At 55.2% G+C, this 25,376-nt stretch overlaps 2 protein-coding genes across 2 annotated transcripts in view; both read right to left on the bottom strand.

Moving 5' to 3' along the window:
• Positions 1–532: 532 nt before the first annotated feature.
• Positions 533–1,759, bottom strand: B0H65DRAFT_69664 (uncharacterized protein). The gene is made up of 2 exons (XM_062831283.1): positions 1,299–1,759; positions 533–1,214 (listed from the first exon to the last, which is right to left on the bottom strand). Exons 1-2 carry the CDS (start codon positions 1,496–1,498, stop codon positions 794–796), a joined length of 621 nt encoding a protein of 206 aa, XP_062687529.1. The 5' UTR covers positions 1,499–1,759; the 3' UTR covers positions 533–793.
• A 2,392-nt stretch (positions 1,760–4,151) lies between these two features.
• The window catches only part of B0H65DRAFT_414873 (uncharacterized protein), a gene marked incomplete at both ends in the record, with an annotated part of 31,876 nt that continues 10,651 nt past the window's right edge, over positions 4,152–25,376 (bottom strand). Inside the window, 10 exons of the mRNA XM_062823951.1 lie at positions 4,152–5,663; positions 5,724–7,618; positions 7,688–17,450; positions 17,536–17,786; positions 17,958–18,368; positions 18,434–20,975; positions 21,082–22,028; positions 22,527–24,414; positions 24,472–24,558; positions 24,598–25,347. Coding sequence (XP_062687528.1) covers positions 4,152–5,663; positions 5,724–7,618; positions 7,688–17,450; positions 17,536–17,786; positions 17,958–18,368; positions 18,434–20,975; positions 21,082–22,028; positions 22,527–24,414; positions 24,472–24,558; positions 24,598–25,347 — 20,046 coding nt within the window. The remainder of the gene's footprint in view (positions 5,664–5,723; positions 7,619–7,687; positions 17,451–17,535; positions 17,787–17,957; positions 18,369–18,433; positions 20,976–21,081; positions 22,029–22,526; positions 24,415–24,471; positions 24,559–24,597; positions 25,348–25,376) is intronic.

The following is a 25,376-nucleotide window of genomic DNA, read 5'->3' as shown; positions in this document are numbered from 1 at the left end:
GAAGTTATATCAAGCTCCTTCAAACAGTCACACAAATGGGCCTATCAGATCACAGCAACGAAGACTCAGAAGGGTTGCATCAACAACGTCGACTATTGATCGGATACCATGCGGTTATAGGCAGGTGTATTGTCTCTCTTCCTCCGACGTAGAGAAAAAGGTCTTCAACATGAAACAAAATCTCACACAAAATGAGTCATCAGTCAAATCAAGGAACCGGGGAAAAGAAAGTGAGGTTCAGTCGACAAACCATCAACCCAAAAAGTCGTAGCTTTGAAATCATAAAAGCCCAGTGGGCAAAATAAAGTAGAGATAAACCCATGGTAACTTTTGAAAACCCTTCTCTTCCCTTGCCTGTTTCAATGTCAAGGCTTCCTTTTGTCCTTTGCTATGCTGCGTTCAGCACATCCGTCATAAACCGTTCCATCCAAAATCCTAATGTTTAAAAAGGAAACCCATTTGCCATGTGGCGCGGCATTCCTGACATACCCAAGCCATTATAATCCAATTAAGCCCGTATCCTCTTAACGCCAAAACCCCTGGGTATGAACAATGTGATGAAACAAAGAAATCCCACTTTTCCGTGAACAAGCAGACGTCGGTAGATGTCGGCAGATCGGAGAGGAGGTTAGAAAGGGGGTCGCGGGGCGTCGTAATGGTAAGGTAGCCGGTCATCGGCTCAGCCCGCCGTCCAGCCTGATACCGTCACCACCCTAGCTCGGCCGCGCCCCCCTCAGTACACCCCCCCTCAACTCAACCGCACCAAAACCCAGACCAAGCCAAGTCCACCCCCCTACGACGAGCTATTCCCACTCTTCCTCCCCGCACTTCCCTCCCTCTTTTCCGCCTTCTCCTCCTTCTTCTCAGACCTCTCCTTCTTCCCAAACAGGAAATTCCTCCCCTTCTCCGCCCACCCCAGGTCCGACTCGCTCTTCTCATTCTTCTTATGGCCATGGCCATGTCTCTCGCGCTCGGCGCTCGGCGCTCTCCTCTCCTTATTCTCCTTGTGACTTCCACCACTATGGCCATTATGTGTTCTCGACGGGTGCAGCAGGTTGTGCAGGTGCAGGTGGTTTTCGTCTTCCTTGTCGGTGGCGACGGAGTGGCCGGCCTTTTGGGCTTCGCGGGCGGCTTGCGCGTCTTCGGCGGTGAATACGTTGCCGGTGCCGCCGCGGCCGATGTGGGTGGCGCCGAAGGAGTCGCGGCGGACGACACTGTGGTGAGAGAGTTAGTACTGGTTGTGGTGGGTGGAAGTGGAGGGAAGGGATGGGAGGAAAAGGAAGAAAAGGTATACGTACGGCTCAACATCTTGCCTCTTCCTCGTCTCGACGGGATCCAAGTTCTTTGCCATGTTACCGTTGCCACCGCGGCCGGTCGTCACCATGGCCGTCTTGAGGGTGGGTGTTTGCAGGTCTTCGGGCTGGAGACGGGGGGACTTGGAGCTGTCGACGATGTTGCCGGCGCCGCCGCGGCCTGATGATTGGAAGTGGGCTGTCATTGTGTTCGTTCGATTGTGTGAGGTTGTTTGTTGTTTGTGGTATGAAATTGCCAAAGTTGAGTGGTTTGGTCAAAGTTTTGACGACACACGGGACGATCGCGCCTTATGCACCGTCTCTGACGTGGAAGAACCTTGGGGGCCAGACGGGCTGTTGTATTTATGTAGTTAAGATCGTCACGAGGGAGTTGACGATTGGAGAAAGTTGGAGGTGTATGCGCAAGTGTGGCTGATGTCGTTATGACTCGGGATGTCGCAGATGGGGAGAATGGATGTGATTGAAGAAGCCCCAACTCTGGGAATAAGTTGAGCCTTATATTCGAGTGACTTTTCTTTGTCCTGTTTTGTTGAGACTCAAGACTGTTGGATCGTCGTTTTCGGTTTCTTGTCACTCAGATGGATGGCGGGGACTGGGGAGGGGTGCACTGGGGTGGTCAGAGTGGGCAAAAACCTTTTTAATTCAGCCCAGCAAGCGGACAGGCCGAGCGGGGCAGGCACTGCACTGAACCTCAGGGCACCGCATGATCAAAAAACGTGCTGTGACATGGAAACAACCACCTCCGACCACAGCACAACAAGGATCCAGGTCTTCTTAGCCTGCTGAAAAAATTCCATCACAAGGGCCTGAAAGGTTTTTTTCTTCATTCTTCCTTCGCTTGCTAAAGAAATTTCAAGGGTCTCGCCTTTCTCGGCGTTGACATCACATTCAGCCTCCCAGGTCATCCCGTCGGAAAGAAAAACTTTAGCGAGTCTCGCTCGGCAGGCAACTCCAAATCTTGCTGGGACATGGGACGAGAAACAACCCCCAACCCAAGAGCTTTTCGACAGCAGCCAAGCAGGGCGGAGAACCTGAACACGGGAGCAGGCGAGCCAAGAGGAAGATGACACCATTCAGCGGATGATGTGCTCGTCCAACGAAAGAGATTCCTGGGCACGCCGACTGGGCACCGGTGAGTTGATGTCTGAGTGTGCGACAGACCCTGACTCCCTGACCATCTGGAAACTTCGTTCTTTAATCTTGATATGAGATGAAGTCGTCATAGCAAATGGCAAGCGTGCAGGAATCGAGAGGTGATGTTGTGACCAACATCGAAGATGGAAGTGTCCACTGACCCTACCGCGAGCCGGGCGGGGCCGGGGCTAGCCGAGTAAACTCCGGTGACGGACGACGCCGCTTGGGCCGACATTGTGCGGCGGAGGGTCCACGGCTTCCCCGGACTGGAAATGCGCTTCCTGGATAGTGTAGTGGTGGGTGGTTACCAAGCGAGCAAACTACCACCAAACAACCACAACTCACACAAGCATTGTGCCTGTCGAGATTGTCATCCTTACGTATGCGACTGACGGCCTTTTGCCTTTATCTCGTTGATCTCCCGAAATCTTTCAAATGTGCCACTATCTGATATCCTAGATACCAAGGGTCCAAGAGGCAAAGGTTTTTTGTATCTCGTTGATCTATCAAACCTAAGGACGATCAACTCGATAAGACCATGTGACGGGAATGACACACAAACATTCAACTGAATAAAACAGGCTTGACAGAAGGATGGAAACTGTACGACTGGCAAATAGCAACGATCACCGCATCTTCCATTAGACTTGGTGCCAATTCCTGCTTACGGGTCAAGTCATCGGCACTCACTTGCCCGGCGGTGATGGCGGTAATGATCCGGTCGTAGCCCGGGAAAAGTGGAGAACGCGGCACAGTACCTACCTTACCCGGAGCTCCACTAAGACGGCCGGGCCGGGTCCGAGCCTAACTTGAGGTGGTCCGGCTTCGGTACACTACAGCGGTCTAAGTCTAAGTGGTTATATCGGGAATCCAGAAAGACCCAATTCGTTCAACGGCTTTTTTTCTTTTTTCTTTCTTTCTTTCGGGGGGTCTCTTCTTTTTTTTTTTTTTATAAATTTGGCTTTATCGTCCATGGGTCGTTCGTTTTCCCTGCGAATGCAACTCCAAATTGACAAAATTTAAACAAAAAAGGCCGGGGGGTATGTATATATCTGTGACAGCAACGAGTTTTCAGTGTCAAAGCGGATGAAACAGATGTAGATTGGGCTTTGTTTGTAATGCTCGAGGTATCTCGGTAAAGCACTTGTCTCATCGATCCCCATATCTACCTCTACTACATAGGTAGCTGTGGGTGAGGGTCATAGCTTGATAACAACATTATCACATCATCACTTACTTGTAATAGCTTCACGTGAAGGACAATCGACATGTAGTGGTGGAAAGGCAAAACAGTTCATTCGACTTCATAAGTTTAGGTATCTTGCGAGGAAACCAATATCAAATTCGAAACTGAGACAACAAACAACATAAAGATATCATAAACTCAAGACAAGCAAAGCCAGATTTGCGCCCGCCAACTCCAACGACCAACTAACTAACTGAAGCCAACAAGCCAACAAGGACAACAAAACAGGACCAACAGACTAGATAAACAACAACGACAAGACAAGAAATTAGTACCAAGAAGATCTTTTTAGGTCATCTCGTTCGTCACCTTTTCCTTCCTTCCATTCCTCCATTCCTCCACTCCTCCATTCTTCTTCTTTTCCTTTATTTATTTCCTTCCATGTTTCTGTCCCTCCTCCAATCCATCCATCAATCCAATGTCCAAATTCCTTTTCTCAAATATCATCCACAGGCCACTCAAACCTGCGACCCCATACCCCCCATCATCTGATCATCCCCCCTCATCCCCTGCGGCACCGGCACCGGCGCCTTGCCCGCACTAACAACCCTTCCACTCCTCTGCTTCCTCGGTCTCTGCACCAACACCTGCGCCGGACAAACAACAACCTCATCATCTCCCCTCCCCCAATCATCCCCCTTCCTAATCACCAACGGAAAAAGCACCACTCGAACCGTAGCCCTCTGCCTCTCCAGCTCTTCTGGACTGGGCACCCCGGCATCGCCTGACCTTTCATTCATCAGCGCGGCATTAAAGCTCACAGTCTCCACCAGCTCCCCGCTCTCATCGTACTCCGGCTGCAGCGGCGGGAGCATGATATACTCTGCGCGCTGACAGCGCATCTGGATGGATAAGGTCACGGCCTCCTTCACGACGCGACGCAGTTGGTCGAGGATAGTTTTTTCCTTGTCTGACGGCGGGGGGAGGATCTTATCCAGGGCGTCGAGGATAGCTTGGACGACGGCTTCCGTGTCGCGGTCACGCTGGGATTTGTAGTTGCGTCTTTGGCTGAGCAGCGTCAAGGTGACGGCGCGCCATTGGCGGACGGCATGCACGGGCCCGGTCTCCGATAGTTGTTTCTCGAGGTACTTGAGGCGCTGGCGCTGGTCGCGGTCCATTCCAAACAAAAAGCGGGTGAAGACGAATTCGTAAATCATGGTCATGGTCATGGACATGAAGACGTCACGGCGGCGGACGCGGTCGGCCAGGTAGACGTCGACGTCGGAGCCGTCGAGGACGGCGTTGTCGAGCCGGTCGATTAGCTTCTCGTCGTTGATTTCCGAGGTCAGTCGGCAGTGGCGCATGTCGCTGAACTTGGAGAAGCGGAGGACCCATTGCTGGACGTGGGCGCAGAGCTGGGAGAGGCGCTGGTCGAAGTAGTCGACGTCGTGGAGGTCGAGGAAGTCGTCTGCTCCGGAGGGTTCCGGTGACCGAGCAATCTGTTGGTTCTCGATTTGCTCCTGCAGCTCGCGGATTTGAGCGGTTTGAGCGTCCAATTGGGCACGGAGATGGGCGATCTGGGCATCCTTCTCTGCAATGGCCTTGGTATATTGTTCGTGTCCGCCTTGAGCGGCTGCCAGTTCCTCGGATGCTTTCTTGACTTGTTCTTCGAGTGCGCGCACCGTCTCGTTGTGCTTAACAGCGATGGCGGAGGTCGAACTCTTCAGGCCCTCGTATGTTTCCTCGAGTCGGTCGCATGTTTCTTGGGTTTCTCGGATTTCGCGCTGGAGGTTCTCGATCTCGACATCGCGGTCGGCAAGGATGCTGCTCAGGTCGGCATTGCGCTGGGAAAGTTCGGCTTCGGCGTCATTTTTGGCTTTTTGCAGCGCGGCATTCTCGGCCAACAACTGGGCAAATTTGGCTTCCAGATCATTGAGCTCCGCATTAAGCTGGACACTGTGTCGTTTGCGCAAGCTGGGCGGGCGGGCGGGCGATCGCGGGGAGCCCAGGCGACCTTCGCCTAAGCCATCCTGTTGGAGCAATAGTGTCAGCGTGCTTTTCACACAGTTTTGTTTTGGGGGGAAACATACATAAACGTCGGGCACATCCATTGACCCCTTAGATCGGGTGCGGCCTTCATTGGCGACGGGCGTAGCAGATGCGACAAAAAGAGCCCGGGGCGTTGTCACAGCTTGTTTGTGCTTGTCTTTGTCGAGGTTGTTGTTGTCGTCACCAGCGACAGGGCTGGATTTGGTGGTAGTGCCCAATGCCAGGGCAGCGGCACCGTTAGCGCTGGTGGCCCTGCTAGTGTTGGGCCGGGGAGGACTAGGGGTGGCTGGGGCCTGGTTTGGGTGGGGGGCAGCCGCCGGCGTCGATCCCGATCGGGTGGTGGTGGTGGTGTCACTGTGTTGTCCACGCGAGGGAGTTCGATCGGGCTCTCCCTCTTCTGCAAGTGATCCAAGGAATGACTTGGCGGCGGGATCCTGTTGGCTGCCAAAGGAGAGGGAGCGCAGGTTGCCAGTGGCCCGCTTGTCCGTCCGTCTGAGTGGGGGAGTGCTTGTGTGAGACCGGCTGCTGATGCTGCTGCCTGGACTATCAGGCCGCAAGTTGAGGTTGTTGCTGGCACTCAGCGGCTCGGGAGAGCGCAGTCGTGCGACACCAGTGTTGGATGGGATTGGCCGGGCAACCGGTGATGGTGATTGGCCTGAAAGTGCTGATTGCAACTGCTGGCTGATGTCGGAGACGCTCCGGAAAGCGCCTCTTGGCCTCATGGCGACTCCAAGGCCTGGCAAGGTTTTGGGTATGTGTTGCTCAGCTTTGTCTTGCGGTGTTTCTTGCTGCTCCTTGACGACCTCCATGTTGACCTCAAGAATCTCAGGCGCTGATTCCTGCACCCTGGGAGTCTCAGCAGTTCTCAGAGGAGACGAAGGTCCAGTCTCGGTCCGATCACTGCCGGCAGACGGGCTATTGGCAAAATCCCGTAGATCAACCCCTCTCTCTCGCAGATCCTCCTCCTTGATCTGGGCATGTCGCTCTTGTTGCTGCTGATGATACTGCTCGTTGAAGACCGCGTACCGTGGCATCTGCGGCGAGCCCCTGGCCCCCAAGGTGAAGCCACTATCACGGTTGGGATCCATGATGGGAGTCCCGTATCTGAAAAGACCAGAGATAGCGCCGTCCTTGTCGTTCCGGTTCCTGTCTTCATCCGTCGTCCAATCTTCCTCCTGCAACGTCGGTAGGCTGTTGTAGGAGTGTGCGTAGTCTGAAATAGTGGACATGGGCGCGCTGGGAGTTTGTTGATGTTGATGAGTTTGATCCGATGTCGCGTGACTGCCTGCCGGACCTTCCCCATGCTTCGTGTCACCACCACCTCCAATCGCCGTGTTCGAGCGACTAACGGTAAACGCTTCCTCATCCGCAATGTCGTCAGGGAAGGAGAACGTGCGTTCGTGCACGACCGGGGGAGGCGAGTGGGATTCTTCCCGACGCTTGCTTTGAATTGCCCACGGCATCGGCGCTCCTTCCCTGATGGCCTTGGGAATGGTCTCGGAATCTTGGCGGTCGAGACCAGGTGAAGGAAGACCCTCAGAAGAAGGCTTGCTTGCCAGACTCTTGGTGTCCGCTTCATCCTCACCATGGACATCCTCCACGTCTTCTTCATCTGCTTCATCTTCGTGGTCATCTCCAGACCCTCCTTCCCTCTCATCTCGCCCCTCAAACTCCGAATCTTCATCCTCGCTGTCTTCTCGCTTGTCATTACCACGCGTGACCGCGACAGGTTTGACTTTGTCGTCTTCATCCTCACTCTTCTCTTCTGTCTCGTCATCACTTGCTGTCGCCTCACTCTCTTCATCTCTTTCTTCTACCCGTTCCTCCTCTTCTTCATCCTTCTTCAAAGTATTCGCCACAACGGCGGCGACACCAAGCACGGCGACGGTGCCGGCGACGATTGCCACGCTTTGTGCTTGGTGAACTTCATGAAGTTCTGCATCTAGATTGAGTTAGTGCTATGTTCTAGTAGTTTCCTTTGTCTTAATCGTGGCGTGTTACTTACCATCATCATGATCATCTTGATCATAATCCTCCTCATCGTCCTCATTCTCACTTCCTGTTTCGCTCTCCCATTCGTCTGGGACTTCACGAGACAGTTCTCTTGCTACCGGTGACTCCTCCTCCGCACCAAAATCAGGCGAAGGAGGCAGATGCACATCCTCGGGATTTACCTCCGGGAAAGACGCAAATTCCTGTTCGGCAGGTCTCAGTTCAGGCGAGCAATGATACCTCAACTCAGGCGAGTGCCAAAACTCAACCTTTTCAGTATGAACAGGAGTGTGAACCTCCTCCGCTTCGTCATACCCGTGTTGGTAAGGGGCTGAGTAATCCACGGGGTGCATCATGAGCGGATGCGGATGGGGAAGTTCCCGCTCGTAGCGCTCGTGATGTTGTTGGGGAGTTATTTCGGGAGAGGGGAGGAGGTCGGCTAGTGGGTCGTAGTCATCTTCCTCTTCTTCTTCGTGTTCCGAGTCAAACAGGGGGTGGGTTGTTGTTTCTTGCTCAGGCTCGGAGTGGAACTTATGTTCAGGCTCATGTTCAATCTCATGCTTATGCTCAGGCTCGGGTGTAGAAGGGAGTTCGATATCTTGGGCTTCGTCAGCAGGAGAAGACGGAAGCTCGATGTCTTCAGGTACGATTGCAGGAGATGAAGGCAGTTCGACCTCCTCGGGGCTTGGGACATTAGCTTCAAGAATGGGCCTTGTGTCTTCATCCTCCGCCTCCGAGTCAGAGTCAGAGGCGAGCTCCACATCCTCAGGTTCGACAGGAGAAGAAGGAAGCTCGATATCCTTGGGTTCAGTCGCAGGAGACCATGGTAGTTCGATCTCCTCGGGGCTTGGGACATGAGCTTCAACAACTGGCGTCGTCATTCCTTCCTCCTCCGGCTCCGAGTTAGAGTCAAAAGCGAGCTCCGCATCTTCGGGCTGGTTGACAGGCGAAGAAGGAAGCTCAATATCCTTGGGTTCAATGGCAGGAGATGATGGTAGTTCGACCTCCTCAGGCTCTGTGACATGAGCTTCAACAAGTGGCGTCGTGTCCTTTTCCTCCGCCTCCACCTCCGAGTCAGAGTCAGAGGCGAGCTCCACATCTTCAGGTTCATTGACAGGCGAAGAAGGAAGCTCAACCTCATCAGGTTCATTGACAGGCGAAGAAGGAAGCGCAACCTCCTCAGGAACAATCCGAGGTGAAGCAGGAAGCTCAACCTCTGGCAAAATCTGCGGTGAAGCAGGAAGCTCAATATCCTGGGGCTTAATCTCAGGGGAAGCAGGGAGTTGAATATCCTCAGGATACACATCTGGCGATGCAGGACGGTGCGAGTCCTCGAACTTGTCAGCCAGATGTCTCTCGCCTTCTTCGGCTGGAGAAGCAGGTGCGGAGTCCTCTCCCTCGGATGGATCGTGGTGCTTCGTAGCCTCGGAAGCAAGCATGAGTCCAGCAGCGACCAAGCCCGTGGCGACAACAGGGATCATTTCCTCCATCGGGGAACTAGGAAGCTCCACACCCTCCGGTTTCAGGACAGGCGAGGAAGGGAGTTCAATGTCTTCGGGTGCGGTCTTGGGCGAGGGCGAGGGTGGGACCTGACGCTGTAGGTTGGGCGGTATGACTTGTCTTGAATGCAACCGCTGGAGCTCAGCAATGTCGATAACGGCGGGAGTGTGTTGAGTCGGCGCCTTTCTCCTAGGTCCACGGGCACGATTCTTCGTCATGTGCGTCAACTGGGGCTCGGGAAATTCAGGCGAGGACGGGAGCTCAACCTCTTCGGGCTTGATTTGGGGAGGGGGTGAGACCTGGCGCTGTAGGTTAGGCGGAATGACTTGTCTTGGATGTAATCGCTGGAGTTCAGCAACGTCGATATCGGCTGGAGTGTCTTGAGATTCCCCGGGGAATTCAGGCGAGGGAGAAGAGCACTCGTCATGTTTAGACTTGGTAATGACGGGCGCCTCGTGACTGTGAGTTTGTGCAGGCGCCGGAACGGGCTCTTCCTCATCAGTAGGCTCCGACTCCTCCATCACCGACGACAGAGTCTCAACCTCATGCACATGCGCGGGAATTTCGAACAAAGACTCAACCTCTTCTTCTTCGACCACAGCCTCGGGCGTAGCGGGCTGGACTTCAACACTGGGCAAAGACATTCCTCGTCCCCACTCGAGGGAAGTATCATGTTCATCTGCCGGCTCGGGTTCAGGCTCTTGCGCAGCCTCAGCTTTAGTCTCAGCCTCACGCTCCCTTGTCTCTTCCGGCTGCAACTCAGGCGAACTCTCAGGACTAGGCGTAATCTCCATTCCCACTCCTGGGGTAACCACCATGGGCACGGCACCGACATCCTCCCCGTCATCATCCAAATACGACACAGCCAGCTCCAAAGCCATGGACTGTGCCTGTGACTGTGCCCGTCCATGTCCACCCGGCGACCCCATCGAGTCTACCGAGCTAACAGAGGGCGGACTAGCCGGCTCTTCTTTCTCAGGAATGACAGTCTCCCCCAGCGAATCCAAATCAACCGGCACCGGCACCCTAGCGGCGTCCGGTGCCGTATGACCTAAAAAAGATGGGTGGCTGCGAGGTCGGGATTTAGATCGGACTTTACGGTCGTCGGCGAAAGTCTCGAGATAGTTGGCTGCTAGTTCGCGGGACTGGCGCTGGGATTGTTCTTTGAGCAGAACTGAAGCCGGTGGCTGTTGCATGGATGCCGACGGCGGGAAGCGGGGTGTGACGGGGGAGGAGCCACGGTTGATGGAAGAAGACTCGAGGAAGGAGGCGGCGAGCGCTTTGGCTTTTCCGGTGGGCCATGAGTTTCTGGTTGAGAATTTGGCGGGTGGTGAGAGGGATGCTGCGAGGGCCTCGTTGTTGAGGCGTGCTGGCTCGGTGGACTTGATTCGCTTGTGTCTGACTGGCTCTGCCTGCTTAGGGGGTTGACGTGTCTCTTCGACGGAAGGAGACGGAGCAGCGGGCTTGGGAGATTCTTTGACTAGTGTCTCCCTTGTTGAGGAATATGGCGCAGGTTTGCGTGGAGCGAATAGTGTCTCAGGCCCTTGCGTTTCGTCGACTGACTTCCGAGGTTTCTTGACTTCGTGCTCCTCGGGCTCGGAGGGCGGGTCATGAGTAAAGTGGCTAGCGTGCTCGTGAGTAGGCTCTTCAGCTTCGGAAGGAAGTTCCTCGAACATAGCACCTTCGGGCAACTCGACGTTATTGAAGTAATCGCCGCCATCATCTCCAGCTTCCTCTAGAGGAAATGTGGAAGCGGAGAGAAGCTTGGGAGAGGGCCCATCCATAGGATACAGATCCATGGGGGCATCCTCAATGAGACCCAGGCCGACCGTGGTGGGAGAAAGGGCAGTGGCATAGTCGCACTCATCGAAGCCTCTATTGATGGCACCCTTGACGGCGGGGTGGACTTCAACGGTATCTCTCAGTTCCGGTTCATCGTCTTTTGTTGTAAGGAGCTCATTCACGGCGGCCGCAGCGAGTGCTGCTGCTCCTGCTGCGGCGGCGGCTGCTGCTATCGACGTGGAAGTTGGAACTGGCGACCCACCAGCCGACCGACGAAGGTCCACATTGGTGCCTGCTTCGCGGCTGAGAATGTCAGCATGATGTCCGTCGCCAGTAGTAGTAGTAGTAGTTGAAGGGTCTCGAGGTATGATGGGGGCATCATCTTCCGATCGCTCGATCGCAGCAGCCACCTCTTCTCGTTCTCGGTTTGGTTTTTCTTGGTTCGGTTGCTTACTTGTTGGAGCCTCCGTGAGTAGGCCGTCTTCCGAGACTTCTGAATCGACACCGTCAATAGAGTCAAGGTCGTCAACATCGTCGACATTGTCGACTACTTCCCATTTCTGCGCCGGACTGGTCTTTGCAGCATCGCCCTGTTGTGTTAGTTCCTCAGCAGCGGTTGCGGGTTGTTTGCCCTTGCCCTCAACAGCATCGTAGAAGAGGTCCGAGTCGAAGCTCTGTCGGACAGGCTCAATTGGTTCTGGCTCAGATTCCGTCGCAGGTGAAGCCGGAAGCTCCACGTCTTTGGGTAGAAGGACGGGCGAATGAGAAAGTTCGACGTCTTCAGGTGCAATGACGGGCGAATCTTCGGGAGCAGTGTCCTTGTCAAGCTGCTCTTCGCCTTGGTCCTCTTGAACCTCGGAAAGATCGATAGGCTCAACCAGAAGCTGCTCATCTTCCAACTCAACCACTGGAGAAGGGGGAAGTTCCACATCTTCGGGTAAGGTGACAGGCGAAGGAGGAAGTTCAACATCTTGAGCACGAACTTCAGGGGAAGCAGGAAGCTCCAAGTCTTCGGGCTTGACAATTGGCGAGGAGGGGAGTTCGATATCAGCACGCTCCAGGATATCCTCGTCGAGGACTTCGATGCCCCGAGTAAATTGCTCGGGCTCGACTGGTAGCTGTTCATCTGCCAGCTCAACCACGGGAGAGGCGGGAAGCTCCACCTCTTCGGGGACAATTTCAGGCGAAGGAGGCAGCTCAAGGTCTTCGGACTTAGCTTTGGGTGAAGATGTGAGCTCAAGATTGACAGGCTCAATGGGAAGCTGATGATCCAACTCGACGATAGGGGAAAGGGGCAATTCCACGTCTTCGGGGACGACTTCAAGAGAGACTGGAAGCTCGACATCCTCGGGCTTTGTCATGGGCGAGGACGGGAGCTCGATATTGGCAGTCTCCAGAATGTCTTCGGGAATCTCGAGAGTCTGCATGTCTTCAATGGGCTGTTCAGGCTGTTCGGGCTCGATAGTTGGGAACTGCTCGTCGTCCAACTCAACTGTGGGAGAAGGCGGGAGTTCGACCTCTTCAGGAACAATCTCAGGCGAGGCGGGGAGTTCGAGATCCTCAGGCTTGGTCATGGGTGAAGCGGGGAGTTCAATAGCGACACTCTCCAGCATACCTTCCTCAGGAACATTGTCGTGCTCATAGTTGATGCTGCGCTCATTTGGAAGCTGCTCGTCGTCCAACTCATCCACAGGAGAAACCGGCAATTCAACATCTTCAGGAACGACCTGAGGAGAAGCAGGAATTTCCACCTCTTCGGGCTTCATAGCAGGCGAAAGAGGCAGTTCCAACTCTTCAGGCTGGAACTCTTCAGGCTTGAGGTCAGGTGAGGACGGGAGTTCGAAAGCGGCACTCCTAGCATCCTCGTGCTCCTCCAAGCCATCGAGTTGCTGATCAACGCTGGGCTCAGCTTCCCTAGTAAGGATGGAAAGTTCTGCTCGTTCTAGCTCGTCAATTAGCGAAGCTAGAAGCTCGATGTCTTGAGGTACAATTTCTGGCGAAACCGGGAGCTCTATGTCTTTGGGAGTGATCTTGGGTGAAGTTGGAAGTTGAACGTCAGCTGAAGACGAGACTGAACGCTGGATATGCGGAGGGATGATTTGGCGCGAGTGCAAATGTTGCAGCTGGTCGATGTCCAGTTCGTCGGCAACAGGCGAAGTCGGAAGTTCAACCTCCTCAGGTGCGATCTTCGGCGACGATTGAAGCGAAGGCGAAGCGGGGATTTCAACTGCCTCCGGGACAATTTGCGGGGAAGCGGGTAGTTCGACCTCCTCAGGAACGACCTCAGCTAAAGGCGAAGCCGGACGCTCAATATGCGGAGGTATGATCTGGCTAGAATGGAATTGCTGAAGCTCATCAACGTCCAATTCCTCCATAGGCGAAGCAGGGAGTTCGACTTCCTCCGGTGTGATCTTTGGCGAGCCGGAAGACGAAGCCGTATGTTGGATGTTCCTGGGAATGATCTGGGCCGAATGCAGATGTTGAAGCTCGGCAATCTTGGACTCGTCGAAAGGCGACGGCGAGCGTGGAACCTCAATTTCCTCGGGTGTGATCTTGGGCGAGGCGGGCTCAGAAGCTGGAAGTTCAATGTCCTCGGGCACGAACTGATGCGAGACTGATGGCTGAAGCTCAGAACCATCCGATTCTTCTTCGACGGGTGATGGCGATTGTGGAAGCTCAACAACCTCCGCGGGTGTGATCTCCTCCAGAGGCGAAGTCGAAAGCTCAACCTCCTCAGGAACAACCTCACCCCAAGTTGAATCCACACGCTGGACGTACAGAGGAAGGATTTGAGCCGAGTGTTGACGCTGCATCTCAACGACGTCCAAATCCTCCTCCACTGGTGAAGGTGAATGTGGAAGTTCAACCTCCTCAGGTGTAAACTTCTCCAACGGCGAAGACGGGAGCTTAATGTCTTCGGGAACAGCCTGGGCCTGGGCTGTAGGCGATACGGAACGTTGAAGATGGGGAGGAATGATCTGAGTTGAATGTAAGTGTTGAATCTGGGCAACATCCAAGTCTTCCGCAGGCGAAGGTGAGCGCGGAATGTCGACCTCTTCGGGGGCGATCTTGGGCGAGGATGATGTTGAAATTGGAAGCTCAACCTCCTCAGGAACAACAGTGGGCGAAGCCGGCATTTGAACCTCCTCAGATACGATCTCCTCCACAGGCGATTCTGGAAGTTCAACAACCTCCACAGGAACAGTCTCGGGCGAAGCCGCACGCTGAATATGCGGAGGAAGAATCTGGCTCGAGTGCAGCCGTTGAAGCTCGGTAACATCCAACTCACCCACGGGCGAGGGTGAGCGCGGAAGCTCGACTTCCTCGGGAACAATATGAGGCGAAGCCGCGCGATGAAGACCCGGCGGGATAATCTGACGAGAATGCAAATGCTGAAGCTCATCAACATCCAAGTCCTCCACAGACGAAGGCGAGCGCGGAAGCTCTACCTCCTCGGGGACAATCTTAGGCGAAACCGCAGCTTCAAAATCATCGTCAGATTGTTCGCCGAAGCTTTGGTCATCCTGCTCAGCAGCTGTTGGAAGGTCCATCTCCTCAACTTCCGCTTCCATCAAACGCGACTCGGGCAAACCAGAGTCTCCAGAAATTGTCTTGGGTGAGTCTAGGACCTGGTTTTCGGGAGAGCTGGGGAGTTCTTCAGACGCGGGTGTGATTTCTTTTACAGGCGAGGTCGGGAGTTCGATGTCCGCAGGCGCAATCTTTGGCGAAGGTGAGACCTCTTGATCGCCAAGGCTCCGGGTGACTTCGTTGGCTGGGGTCGGGAATTCCACGTGCTGGACTTCAACCTCAGGCGACATTGGGAGTTCCACGTTTTCGGGTGAGAACTTTGGCGAAGTGGAAGTCGGGAGCTCGTGGCCAGTAGAAATCTCAGTGGTAATCGGAAGGTCTTTGGACTCGGTCTCGGAAGGCGACTGTAGCAGCTCAACATCTTCAGGCAGCTGTGCAGTCGTAATCGGAAGCTCCATCTCTTCATGTTCGGCTTCAGGCAAAAGCGACTTTGGCAATCCCACGTCCTGGGATGAAATCTTGGGCGAAGCTGGGCCTTGCACCTCGGACGACGGCGCAAATTCGACGGTTTCCACCTCAGGTGCAGGCGAAAGGACCGCGTCACGGGGTGTGCTCTTATCCGAAGACAGAAGCTCGATATTCTCGGAGGTGATCTCCTGCTCGGTAGTAGTAGCTGGGAGCTCGATGTGCGCCGGTGTGACCTCGGGCGACGATGCTGATTCCTTCTCGGGTGCAGGTGAAACGGTCCTCTCTTCGAATGCAGTATCCTTAGTCGAAGGAACCGAGCGTTCCAGAGGTGAAGAAGGCGTGAAATCCAGTGCCGCCTCAGGCGCAAGCGAAAGAACCGCGTCATCAGGCGTGCTCTTGGGCGAAGGGGACGAAGCAGGGAACTTGGGTGAAGATGGCGACTCGATAGCTTCCGGTGCAACCTCGTCCACAGGAGAGGCAGGGAGTTCCACTTCCGCTGGTGAGATTCTTGGCGACGATGCGGGTGAAGAAAAACGCGAAGGTTCTACGTCTTCAGCTAGCTCAACGGTGGGTGAAACTTCAGGAGAGTGCTGGACTTCCCTGTGCTCATCCTCACCCTCAGGCGAGGACGCGAACCCCTCCTGGGGATCATCACTAAAGCTCCGTTCATATTGCTCAACATCAACCGGCGACCCGTCATCATCCATAAACTCATCCTCAGGTGAAAGTGGCAGCCCCTCATCATCAGAGATGGGCTCAGGCGAGAATTGATAGCCGGGTACGATATTAGGCGAAGGGAGGAGCTGTGGGGAAGGCGGAAGTGCGATGTTTTCGGGTCTGACCTTCGGTGAGGCCTTGGGCGAGGTCGAAGTTGAGAATGTGACATTGGCGGCGGTTTCGTGGGGCTCAGTAGTGACTGGATGGTCCTCCTTATCTTGATTATCGGTTTCCGGCTCAGGAGAGGGTGAAAGCGCAAGCTCAGGGGCAGGGGAGCCTGTGAGCTCTATGTCCTTAGGTGCGACCATAGGCGAAGAATGGGAAGATGGTGGGAGGTCTGCATCCTTAGGAAGTTCGGTGAAAGATGGGACTTGGGCTCCTTGAACGTCAGCTGCAGGAGAAGGAGAACGCGAAAGCTCATCAGAGTCAGAGAGGTCTTCTAATTCTTCGGCTAGTGTATTTTGCGCTGGTGAGGATGGAAGCTCCGCATGTTGGGCGTAAACAGCAGGAGAAGGAGAACGCGAAAGCTCAGGAGAACCAGAACCATCGAGCTCTTCCAACTCTTCGGCTAGTGTCTTCTGCTTCGACAGGGACGGAAGATCTTCTACTCCAGAAAGCTCAGGCTCAGTAACAGCAGTTGGGAGCTCAGAATTAGAAGCTTCAACCTCCAGGGGAGGGGAAGCCGGGCGCTGCTCAGGGGAAGTCGGAATCTTTACATGTTGGGGAATGATAGCAGGTGAACCCGCATCTTCATGAAGCTCGGTGACATTTTGAAGCTCCTCTTGAGGCTCGGCATCAGAAGGCGAGGACGGCAGTTCCACGTCCTCGGGTTTAGTCTCTGGCAATGTTGGCATGTCCGGGGAGCTTGGGACAGCCATTAGAACCTGTACCTCTGAGGAAGATGGAAGCTCATGAAGAGACATGGGCTCGACAGCGACCTTGGGTGATTGAGATTGAGGAAGCTCATGTTCGTCATGAGAAGAAGGCAGCTGAAGGTCGTCGATGATAGGTGTGGATTCCGAGTCAGGGGAAGCATCGAGCTCCACTTCGTCAGGGGTAACCTTCGGTGAGGGCGGCAGTTGGACATCAGTGGGTCTGACCTCGGAGATAGGGTGCTGGTCATGCTGGTCATGTTGGTCTAGGCTTAGTTCGGGTGAATGAGTGTCAACGTCGACATTGTCGTGTTGAAAGGTAGCCTCAGGTGCAGGCTTGGTGTCGACGTCGATATCTTCAGTGCTGTGTTCATGTTGAGGAGTCTCATTGACAGCAACAGGCGAAGCCGGCAACTCCACCTCCTCAGGCCTAGGCGCAGTGTGCGGCGGCGCCGGTGAAGGAGATGGAGGAAGCTCCACTTCTTCAGGCTCGGTCATTCTAAGTGAAGAAGGAGAAGAAGAACGAGCAGCCGCGCGTTGTGACGGGGCATGCTCGTGGGTAGTAGCTTGGGTAGCCTCGGTAGCCTCGGAAGCGGTAACGTGAACAGCAGCAGCGGTTGTAGTGATAGCGGTTGTAGTGGCAGCAGTGGCAGTGGCAGCGGTAGGGGCGGCAGTAGGGGCGGTAGAGGTAGCAATAGTAGCAGTTGGAATAAGGTTAGGAGAGGAAGGTAGAAGCTCTTCAGAAGCAGACATGGAAGAGCGGGAAGAACAACTAGGAAGTGGGGAAGAGGGAAGGTTGTTAGCCTCAGAAGTTGGCACCAGTCTTGACAGTTCCACGTCGCCGGGTTCCTGAGCCTCAGGCGTGGAAAGTGGGATGTCAGATTGCTGCCCAATGAACGGTTTGTTTTCCTGCAGGATTTGAATTAGCACAAGAGATTTCAAGACATCCGATTGGTAAATTGGGCAAAAGAGGTGGGACTGGGATCTCTCTTACCTTGTCAAGGTCCCGGTCAGTGGTGGCCGGTGAAAGCGGCTCCACGATCTGCTTGGCTTGTTCAACCACCGGCTCGGATTCGATGAGATCCCCAGCATCTGATAGGGTTGAGGGAGAGGCCGGAAGTTCGACTTCTTCAGGGTTCATTATGGGAGAAGAAGGAATTTTTGTGTCTTTGGGAGATTGCTGACTGAAGCTTTGTTCAATTGGCTCATTTTCGCCTTCGGCGAGCTCCCCGGCGTCAGACATAGCTGAAGGTGAAGATGGGAGTTCCATCTCTTCAGGGCTCATTATAGGCGACATCGGGAGTTCCACATCTTCAGGCTTGATAGTTGGGGAAGAGGAGAGCTTTATGTCTTGTGATTGTTGCTTGTCTAAGCTCCGTTCAACTGACTTTGTCGCGATTCCGGTGAGTTCACCACCGTCAGACATAGCTGAAGGTGAAGGGGAGGCGGGAAGCTTAACAACTTCAGGATTGACTGCATGTGAAGATGGAAGCTCTATGTCGTTTTGGAATAATTGCTGACTGATGATATGTTCAATTGGCTTGATATCGGCTTCGGTAGTAAGCTTCTCTGTGCCAGACACAGCTGAAGGAGAAGGTGCGAGTTCGATCTCTTGAGGGTTGCGTAGCTCCTTGTCTTTCTCAAGCTGCCGGTCGAAGTCCCGCTCAATTGGCTTGATCTCGGCTTCGGTGAGTTCCCCAGCATCAGAGAGAACCGAAGGAGAGGGTGGAAGTTCTACCTCTTCAGGATTGACTGCAGGCGAAGCAGGTAGTTCCACGTCTTCAGGGCTCACCGTGAACTCCTCAACTTCAGTCTTCACCCCAAAACCTCCAACTCCATCCTCAACATCCCCCACTCTGGCATTTCCGGTCTCGAACAAGGCGTCTTCTAACCGCTCCTGTCCTTCTCCTTGTCCTTCTTCTTCCCAAACATGCCGCCCATGCCCATCTTCCCCATCCCCTTCGTACCCATCAGCGCCCGATTCCAGTTCGCCTTGGCGCTCGTGCTCATCACCTTCTTCTCCTTCTTTTCGTCTACTTCCCCCCCATCGTCCCTGAAATCCTTGCGACTCCCAATACTCATCGCCGTCTTCGTCCTTGACAACATCCCCGGTTTGGGCTGGTTCATCATGCTCGCCGTCTCCGGATCTCTGTTCTGTCTCTCCTGTCTCTCCATTCTCTCCGACGGTGTCTCCATGTTCGGAAACCCGTACGAGGTTCCCGGCGCTGATATCGACCCTCCCGCAGGCGGAAGACCCGATGATGTCCCCGGTGGCGATCCCAGTAGGGAGTCTCCCAGTCCAAAGCTGGGCAGTTCCAGCTTCGGCATCGCTGGCGGCGGCGGCTGCGTCTGCGTCTGGGACGAATGCTCGACGCTCTGTCTCCGACTGCTCGACGACCGATTGCTGCTCGCCATACCCAGGGTTACGACGCTCTTGAAGGACATCTTTGACTTTTCCTTCTTGTCTGTCACCGTGGTGGCCGTCTGATTCGACTGATGGCTGTGATGCGAGTGCGAATCCGTCAAGTCCGTCGGTTCCGTCAAGTTGGTACTGGTTGTTGTCTCCGGGTACGAGCTTGCCGGTCTCTCCTGGGATACACTGCTCCTGCTTGTCGGAATGCTCAAAGCTGACATCGCTCTTCCCATCCTCGTCTGCGGCTTGCTCGGCTTGCCCTCTAGTACCGGGTTCTCGGGGAACTGATTGCTGTTCCAGCTCGTCGGCCTCGACCCGTTCGAGTGCGCGCTGGCTGACGATTCCATGGGCGTCTGCGTCACTGTCTCCGGTTCGTGGTGACTGGGCGTAGGAGTCTTGTCGGACTTGTCCTTGATCAGCCCCAGCGTCATGACCTTGTTGAAGCTGGCCATTCTCGACTTGGGCGCCGGGCTGGGGTCCGGTCTCACCGGGAACTGCGGCTGCTGTGGCGGCTGCATTGACGATCCAGTCCCCGGTCTCGAGTCCGCGTCCAGGGGAGGGGTCTCTTGGCTTAACTTCCTTGGCCTGCTCAGACTCATCCCGGAGATCGTCCGATCCAACCGGCTGGGCTTGGCGGCCGTGGTCTGATGCGACCCGGACGAACCGGGCCTGCTCACCTCCGGCGGCGTCTCGACCAACTCCGGGTTCTTGTCCTTCTTCGTGAAGGCGCCCAAGCCCAGCATCTTCATCGTCTTGTTGGTCTTGCTCTTTTCCGATGATTGCTGCTGCTGGTGGTGATGGATCGAGCTTGATCCAGACCCCGACCCAGATCCCGGTCTCGATGGCTCCAGTAGGTCCTGTTCGGCGCTGTTGAACCCCGACTCCGGAGTCTGCGTACCCATGCCCGTTGATGTCGAGTGAGACCTTGACATCATACCGAACGTCAGCCGGTCGAGAGTCTTGTGCTTCTCCTTTTCGAGTACCGGCTCCGATTCGCGGCGCTCCCCCATATCCGGTCGTGAGGCGGCTGGATTCATGCCCGTCAATGCGCGCTTCATCATTCCCGGCTTCGGCTGTGGGTGCGGATCCGGCGACACTTCCGGTCTCAACGCTGGGCTCTCGTTCGGACTGATTTCCGCGCTGTCCGTCTCCCGCGGACCCAGATCGATGCTCGGTCCCCGACTGATCGGCTCCCGTGTCCTCGACGGTTCCCGTGACTTGCCGCCCATGCTGAAGTTCTTGAACGCCGAGCCCATGCTCATCTTGCGCTCGCCCGAGTGCTCTGCCGTTGAGTCCATGCTCGACCTTGGCTTCGACGCTCCCGGAATCATTCCCGTCATGGCTCTCTTCATCATGCTCGGCCTGACTGAGGAAATCGACTCCGTCTCGGACTGATCCAAGCTGGCTCCTGGCTTCGACGCTCCCGGAATCATCCCCGAAAACGCCCTCTTCATCATAGCCGACGCTTTCGGTTGCGTAATCGATGCAGTATCCTGATTGATCGACTCCGCGTCCGTCGCCGTCGCGGGTCTGCGATCCGTCTCCCCTCCCGCCGACGCCGACCTCGGCTTCCTGAAATCCAGCTTGTCCAGACTCATGCCCGTCATGGCGCGATTCAGCATCCCCGGTTTCGGCTGGGGCGACGTCGCTCCGTCCTCCAGATCCGAGTCCTCGAACTCCGTCTCGGGGATCTGTTCCAGACTGGGCGCGCCCCTCGTCCTCGACAAGCCGCTCATCGCTCGGCGCACCTTGCTCTTGACCGGCTTGCTGGCTGACGGCGGATACTTCGACGGGTCCGGCGGTCTGTCCTCGGCCGGGACTTCCTCCTCCCCGTCCTTGCTGAAGCTGTTCCGCGGGCTCGGCTCCGGGCTGCTCGTCTGCGTGCTCATCTCCTTGGGGCCCGATGACGATTTGCTGCCCAAGAGCGAATTCAACCCCAGCTTCGGAATCCCGAGATTCATTTTTGATGACGTTGACGTTGTCGATTGCGAAGAGCTCTTGTTGAGTGCGTTCGTTGTCAGCTGCGGTAACGTCACGAATTTGGGGGGAGTCGCCAGTCTCATCTTCCTCCCTTGGAGTAGTCTTGAGGACTGCATGTTCGAGCTCAGAGGTTGGATCTTCGCCTACTTGTTGTTGATGCTTGTCTTTGGCCTTGTCGCCCTTTTCGCCCTTGTCTGACTTGGACTTGCTGCCGCGTCGGTAAGGCACGCCCATGAAGCGCTTCGCCTTGGTCGTCTCGTCCGCTGCTGCCGTCTCGGCGTCGTCATCGGGTTCTTCGTCTTCGTCGTGGATTGAGCCGTCGCTGTCGTAGAGAGCCTCGCCATCGCCACCACCTCCGGAGGATGTCCTGCGAATCTTTGGGTTACTCTTAGTAACGCCAGAGCTTTGCCTGCTGCGACCTTGAGTCGCCGGGTCCGCCGAGGCACTTCTGGTCTTGTCGACAACCAGTTGCTGAACCAGATCGGTTAGCTGAGCAAGCTGAGCTGTGAGCTGGGCAACCTCAGGGTTCGGCTCCAGAGGCGGGCTCATAAGACCGGAAGAAGCCTGGGATCCCTTCTTCTTGTTCTTCTTCCTCTTCTTCTTGCCTGACGCATCGCCGGCAGCGCCAGCATTGGCGTCTTGCGCATTGCCAGAAGAGGGCTCCTCATCACCATCCGAGGCCTCCTGGCCCTCGGCGTCCTCAGCATTAGCGGCAGGGGAGGAATCCGTTGCTTTGCCCTTGCCCTTCCGTCCTCTTCTGTTCTTCTTGGACTTGTTGCCGGGCGCACTGCCGGAGGGTTGAGTGTCCAAGTCACCTTGTTCGGCCTCGGAGTTGTTGGCATCGGCGTCCTCTTCCTTATCGGTAGCGACAGCAAGAGACGAGCTTCTTCTCTTGCGGCCCTTCTTGCCAGAGGCCTTGATAGTACCACCAAGCTCCTTGTTGGTTTCCGAGAAGGGAGTAGCAGTGTCGGAGCCAACATCAGGAATGGGCTTCGAAGGCACCTCAGGGATGGGTTCAGGGGGAGGAATATCCTTAGGTCCACCGTCGGTAGTGAAGGGATCAGACATGTTGTTGTATCGTGAACGTGATGAGTCTGGTAAAGATATCAAGATATTAGTTGCTGATCCAGCGTATGTAGGTACTAGCGGTAGTAAGTGTGCTTGAGAGATCTTGAGATGTTGTTTCTCCTGAAAGTGAAGAAAGTTCAAGTGAGAGTGAGCAGTCCCCAGGAGTATCAACCAGGATAGGGATAGCCTGTGAATGGATGTTCAGGAACGCGGCGGTGACGGTACGAAAGGCCCAGGGGAGAGCTGAGGGGGAGCTACAGGAGCTTCCAGCCCCGCCCATCTCCCCCATGTCTGCTCCATCCCGTACCCCATCCACATGTTCGACATGGATGGGCTTGAACACCGTTCCGCTCCCAGATTTGCAGGCACCCCCTTGCTCACAAAGTTCAAAGTTATTTAACCAATAAACATACCTGGACCCACTGTCTTCCCCCCCGCGAATAACTTGCGATTCGGATCTCGATCAGTCTCCTGTAAAACACCAACACGGTCAGCAAAATCATCACCAGTCTGTCCACTTTCACCCACCTCGATGTACTGCCCAAGCGGCGTCGGCGTCCTGTAACCACTTCGGCCTCTAATCGGGCTCGGCGACGCTCTCCCGTGCAACTCGGGCCACATGCTCGGATGCCCGGGCTCCTGTGGCATCGTAGCCTCTTCATCAAAGTCCTCCGGCCAGGCATCTGGCCAATCAGACTTCTTGCTCCTCTTTTTCTCAGCAGCCAGCTTCTTCTTCTTCTCAGCCCTATCTGTGCTTGCCCTCTTGAGCGCCCAAGCCGGTCTCTCCTCTGCGTTTGAACCAGCATCTGCGCCCACTGAAGAAGTCGAGCCAAGAACACTGGTATGCGAAGATGTCGGTGAATTGCGACCGTCAAAGGTAGACCTGCGTTGCAAAAAGAGCGCCCGTTCGAGCTTTTCCTTCTCGGCGATCTTGGCTGAGCGCTCAGCTTCTCTGTTCGCACTGACAGTTCTCATGCGCCGTTCGAACTCTCCATCTGCGAACGGGTCAGCGGCTTCGAGGGCCTTGTCTAAGCTCATACTGGGAGGGCTGGCAATGCCCCAGCCTGCGCCCGTGGTAGGTGACGCTGGGTTGGACATCTTGCCGGCCTTGATCTTTTCCTTCTTGGCAGTTGACAGTCTCAGCAGTCTAGGCGTGAGTGTCTCTGATGTCGGCGAGGCTAGATCTGGCGATGCTGTAGCTGCTTGATCGTCTGTCTTTGGCTCCTCAGGCTTGTCTTTATCATCGGTCTGGGATTCACCCTCAACAGGAACGGGAACGGGATTTTCTGCAGGTTGCATATCCTTGGGAGTCTCCGTTTGAGTGTTGATTGGCTGCTCAGCACCACTTGTCGGCAATTCAGTGGTGTTGCCGCTCTCACATGGGGCAGTCTGGACGCCTTGGTGGTCATCAGAGACATGCTGTTGCGGAGTGGGTGTCACAGAGCCGTCTTCATCCAATCCGTTTGTAGCCGTTTGCTTTCCATCGGCAGTGGTGGCCTCGTCGTGTTTGGTCGTGGGGGTCTCTGTCTCCGGTTCGCGCTCAACGGCAATTGTCGCATTCGCATCCTCGTCCTGACTGGCAGTCTCCGTTGGTTCCTCAGAGGTTATCTCCGGTTCGGGCACGGTCTGCGACTCATCAGCACCCTCAACATCCTCAGTCTTCTCATCAGTCTTCTCATCCTCATCCTCCTCATCCATCTTCATCTCCTCCAACCGCTTCTCCAACTCATCCCCTAACAAATCCTGCTGCTCATCACCCAACATCTCCCTTTCATCACTAGAATAATAATCCCTCTCGTCCTGCACCGGCACATCCGACGGACTCGGCCCCGAATTGCTCCTACTCAAGTTCCTGCCCAAGAAAGCCGTGACACCAGGGAACGTCGGCAATCTAGTCAGCGAGTGCCTCTTCATTAATGTACCGCCGGGTGAGTATTCGCTGACATCGTCATCTTCGTCATCCAAGTCGTCCAGGTCACCAAGAGTGCCCCACTGGTCGTCGGGGCTGGATACTCTCATTGGCCGCTGACGCTCAGGCTCAGCGACGAGACCGCCTCCGAGGATGGAGCCTTCTTGATTGGCATTGGCGAGCTGGGGTTCACCGCTGGACTCCTGACTCGATGGAGACTCGGTGTGATTGTCTTTGTCGGTCGAAGCCTTGGAAGCTTCTTCTTTTTGGGCTTCGGTATCAGGAATATTCTCGAGCTCATCGTTGACCGCTTCGAGGTTGGCTACCCTGGAGCTTGGGCCTGGAATGCCGATCCTGAGCTCTTGGCGAGGGGTGCTTTGGTCAGATGTGATGTCTTCATCGGCAGGTGCGTCTTCGAGAACGTTGGGCTTCTCGGTAGGAGTAGGCTCAGATTCGGAAGCCTCTGGGGACACGAACGATACTCCCTTGGCCTTCTTGCTCTGCTGAGACAATTGGTTAGCAATCTGCAGCACCGAACTCGTAGACATCACAAACTGTACCTCTTCAGTAGATTCGAGCGCATCCTCAATCTCCTGTGGAATTTGCTCCTCTTCGTCCTCATACTGCGACGAAGGTCCAGGCACAACCTCGTCATCGTCCTCATACTGCGACGAAGGTCCAGGCACAACCTCGTCAGGCTCCTCATACACTTGTCCCTGCTTCATCGCCGCATCCCTCTTCTTCAGATACTGCAACACCCTGAAGGAGCTCTCCGGGCTCAAGCTAGAAGTAGCCTCGGAGTCACCCGCTAGGGCTTTAGCAATCTGCTCCTTCTGTTCCGCATTTGCGCCGGACAAAAAGCTGGGAGCGTCTGATGCAGCCACCGTAGAAGCGTCGTCCTCGCACATGTCCTCGTAGATGGTCTCAGCTAGCTTGTAGTCAATCTCGTTGGGGTCATTGTTGCCGATAAGCATGGGGGACTTGGCTTGGTTATGGGAGGATGGCTTTTCGTAGATGTCACCTGGGTGGGCGGCTTCGGAAGAGTCGCGGCGGACGTGGCCTACGATAATATCGTTAGAGGTAGGCATGGCTTCTTCTGTAGAACCAATGTCAGCTTTGTTCAAATTTTTATTAACCGTGTTTTCCGTACCTTGACTTTCGCCGTCATTCCATGGTTGACCAGGCGCAATCTGCTTGGCAAGTGACTCCGGAGCTGGCTGGGCATCAAGAACAGGCAACGGCGACTTTGGTTCAGGAGAATCTTCCCTGCTTTCTGGCAGTGGCGGGAGTTCCGAGGGGTCCTCGAGACTAGGAGCCGTCTCCATGTCCTCAGAACGGCTGCTCGACCGGCTCTCTGGAAGTGCTGGTAAGTCAGAGAGCGGCGTGCCGCTTCTGCTTTCAGGAAGTGCTGGTAAGTCAGAGAGATCTTTGGACACCTCGTCAACCTTGACGGCGGGAACTGCGT

Source organism: Neurospora tetraspora (assembly GCF_033439725.1).
Source record: "Neurospora tetraspora strain CBS 560.94 chromosome Unknown B0H65scaffold_1, whole genome shotgun sequence".
Taxonomy (NCBI): Eukaryota; Fungi; Ascomycota; class Sordariomycetes; order Sordariales; family Sordariaceae; genus Neurospora; species Neurospora tetraspora.
This window is presented reverse-complemented; position numbering and strand designations above follow the sequence as displayed.

What these genes read in the sequence shown, in the direction of transcription:
- B0H65DRAFT_69664 (XM_062831283.1), bottom strand. Translation starts at nt 1,498, where the DNA reads ATGACAGCCCACTTCCAATCATCAGGCCGCGGCGGCGCCGGCAACATC. An exon ending in AAGAGGCAAGATGTTGAGCC is followed by an intron (nt 1,215 to 1,298) that starts GTACGTATACCT and finishes CTCTCACCACAG; the next exon opens with TGTCGTCCGCCGCGACTCCT.